At 63.2% G+C, this 1,964-nt stretch overlaps 1 protein-coding gene across 4 annotated transcripts in view; it reads left to right on the top strand.

Moving 5' to 3' along the window:
- Positions 1-1,964, top strand: part of LETMD1 (LETM1 domain containing 1) — a 10,701-nt gene that overhangs the window by 6,601 nt on the left and 2,136 nt on the right. For 2 of the 4 annotated variants that reach the window (XR_001519071.3, XR_001519072.3), the window contains exons 4-6: positions 523-709; positions 798-899; positions 1,174-1,643. Coding sequence is in view for 2 of the 4 variants with exons in the window: in XM_015615705.3 (XP_015471191.1) it covers positions 471-709; positions 798-899; positions 1,174-1,326; positions 1,547-1,643 (591 nt within the window). In the remaining 2 variants the exon portion in view is untranslated. Of the gene's footprint in view, positions 1-470; positions 710-797; positions 900-1,173; positions 1,644-1,964 lie in introns of all 4 variants that reach the window. The other 2 variants (XM_015615704.3, XM_015615705.3) reach the window with 2 other exon arrangements.

Raw genomic sequence — 1,964 nt, 5'->3', positions numbered from 1 at the left:
TGGGGAAGGGAATGGGAAAGGGCTGGGGAAGGGGCTGGAGCACTGGGAGAGGCTGAGGGATGTGAGGGGAGGAAAGGAGGCTCAGGAGGGACCTCCTTGCTCTCCACAGCTCCCTGACAGGAGAGGGCAGCCAGGTGGGGTCAGGCTCTGCTCCCAGGTGACAGGACCAGAGGAAATAACCTTGAGGGGAGCTTTAGGTTGGATTTTTGGGAAACTTCCTCATGGCCAAAGCAGTCCTGTCTTGGCACAGGCTGCCCAGGACAGGGGGATCCCCATTCCTGGGAGGGTGGGATTTCCCAGCTGTGTGCATGTGGCACTTGGGGACGTGGTCAGTGGTGGCCTTGGCAGCGCTGGGCTCGGTGACCACAGACTTCTCCAGCCTTGATGATTCCCCGATTCCTCTGGGAACGATCGCCGGCAGCTCCTGGGTTAAACTGTGCCGCCCCTTGGCCTCTTCCCACAGCCTGGAGCCCGCCTGAGCTGCCATTCCCTCCCTCAATCCCATCTCCTGCCTCTTCCCAGGTATTTCTTCCCACGGCAGCTCCTGATCCGTTACTTCTGGACGCCCAAGCAGCAGCTGGAGTTCCTGGACGCGTACGACCGCATCCGCAGGGACTCGTACCGGGCCGTGCTGCGGAGCCTGGCGCTGGCAGCGCGCTCCCTGCCCGAGCCCCAGCCCCGCCAGCTCCTGCAGCAGCTCTGTGCCCAGGTCTGTCCCCTCCTGCTGCCACCCTGGGCGCTGGGGGAGGTGGTGTCACCTGTCAGGGGTGTCACCTGCGCCCCCGGGGCTCCTGCAGGTGCAGGGAGGTGCTCGGCCACACCTGGCCCAGCTCTTGGCCGTCAGGAGTTCGTTCTCTGGGTCTCTGCTGGCGCTGAACAGGCTCCAGGTGGATCATGTGGTGAGTTCAGCTCAGGTGTGTCCCAAACCCACTCCAGATGCAGCTGAAGAGCTGCAGGGGGTCCTGGGCTCATCCCCACAGCAGGTGAGGGGGGCTCAGGTGAGACCTCACCTGCAGTGCTGCCTCCAACTGTGGGGTCCCCAACATTAGAAGGATGTGGAGCTGCTGAGAATTCATCCAGAGGAGGATTTGGGGAAGGGGAGTGCCTGAATGGGTCCCAGGCCTGTCCTGGGAGGGCTTGGACATGTCCCAGGTGCCTTCTTGTCCTCCTCAGAGAGCCCTGAGCCAGGTGCTGTTCCTCACCCCACATTTACCGGCCTTTTTCCTGCGGCACCGGCTGCGGAGCCACGTCCTGGAGATCCGACACCTGGACCGTGCCCTGCTGCAGCTGGGGCTGGGGCAGCTCTCAGAGGAGGAGCTGCGAGCGGTGAGGACACCTCAGCACGCCTGGCCTGGCCTGGTGTCACCTCAGGTGTCACCTCAGGTGTCACCAGCACGGCTTGGGGCAGGAGGTTGCTCTTTTGTGGGGATGTTTTCCATGCTGGGATGTGTGAGGGGTTCCTCACTTCTCTTCCCCTCCTTGAGGGGGGTCCTGGGGTGGTGCTGGAGCTCTGTGTGTCCATCCCTGCCCGTGTCTGTCCCCCCAGGCCTGTTACCTGCGGGGGCTGAACTCCACTCACCTGGGCCAGGCCGAGTGCCGGGCGTGGCTGGAGCAGTGGCTCAGGCTCTCCTGTGAGCTCCAAGGTACCTCTGAGAGGGGAACCACACCCAAAATCCTTCTCCAGGCACAGAGAGTGTCACTCCTGGGGGGTTCTGGGCTGCTGGGGGGGTTCTGTCCCCATCTGGGTTGGCACAGAGTTCTGTACAGAGCCTGTGCCCGGGTGTCCCTGTCCTGCAGAGCTCTGGTGGCACATTGCAGCTCCAAGGAAAGGAAATCAGGAGAGGGATGGAAATGTGGGACCAGGAGCCCTGTGCTCCCCCCATGCCCATCCCGTGTTCCCAACCTGCCACGTTCCCATCCCAGTGCTGCCCAGTCCACCCAGAAACCCCCCAGTGCCCATTCCA

This window comes from Parus major, unplaced genomic scaffold (assembly GCF_001522545.3).
Source record: "Parus major isolate Abel unplaced genomic scaffold, Parus_major1.1 Scaffold220, whole genome shotgun sequence".
Lineage (NCBI taxonomy): Eukaryota > Metazoa > Chordata > Aves > Passeriformes > Paridae > Parus > Parus major.
This window is presented reverse-complemented; position numbering and strand designations above follow the sequence as displayed.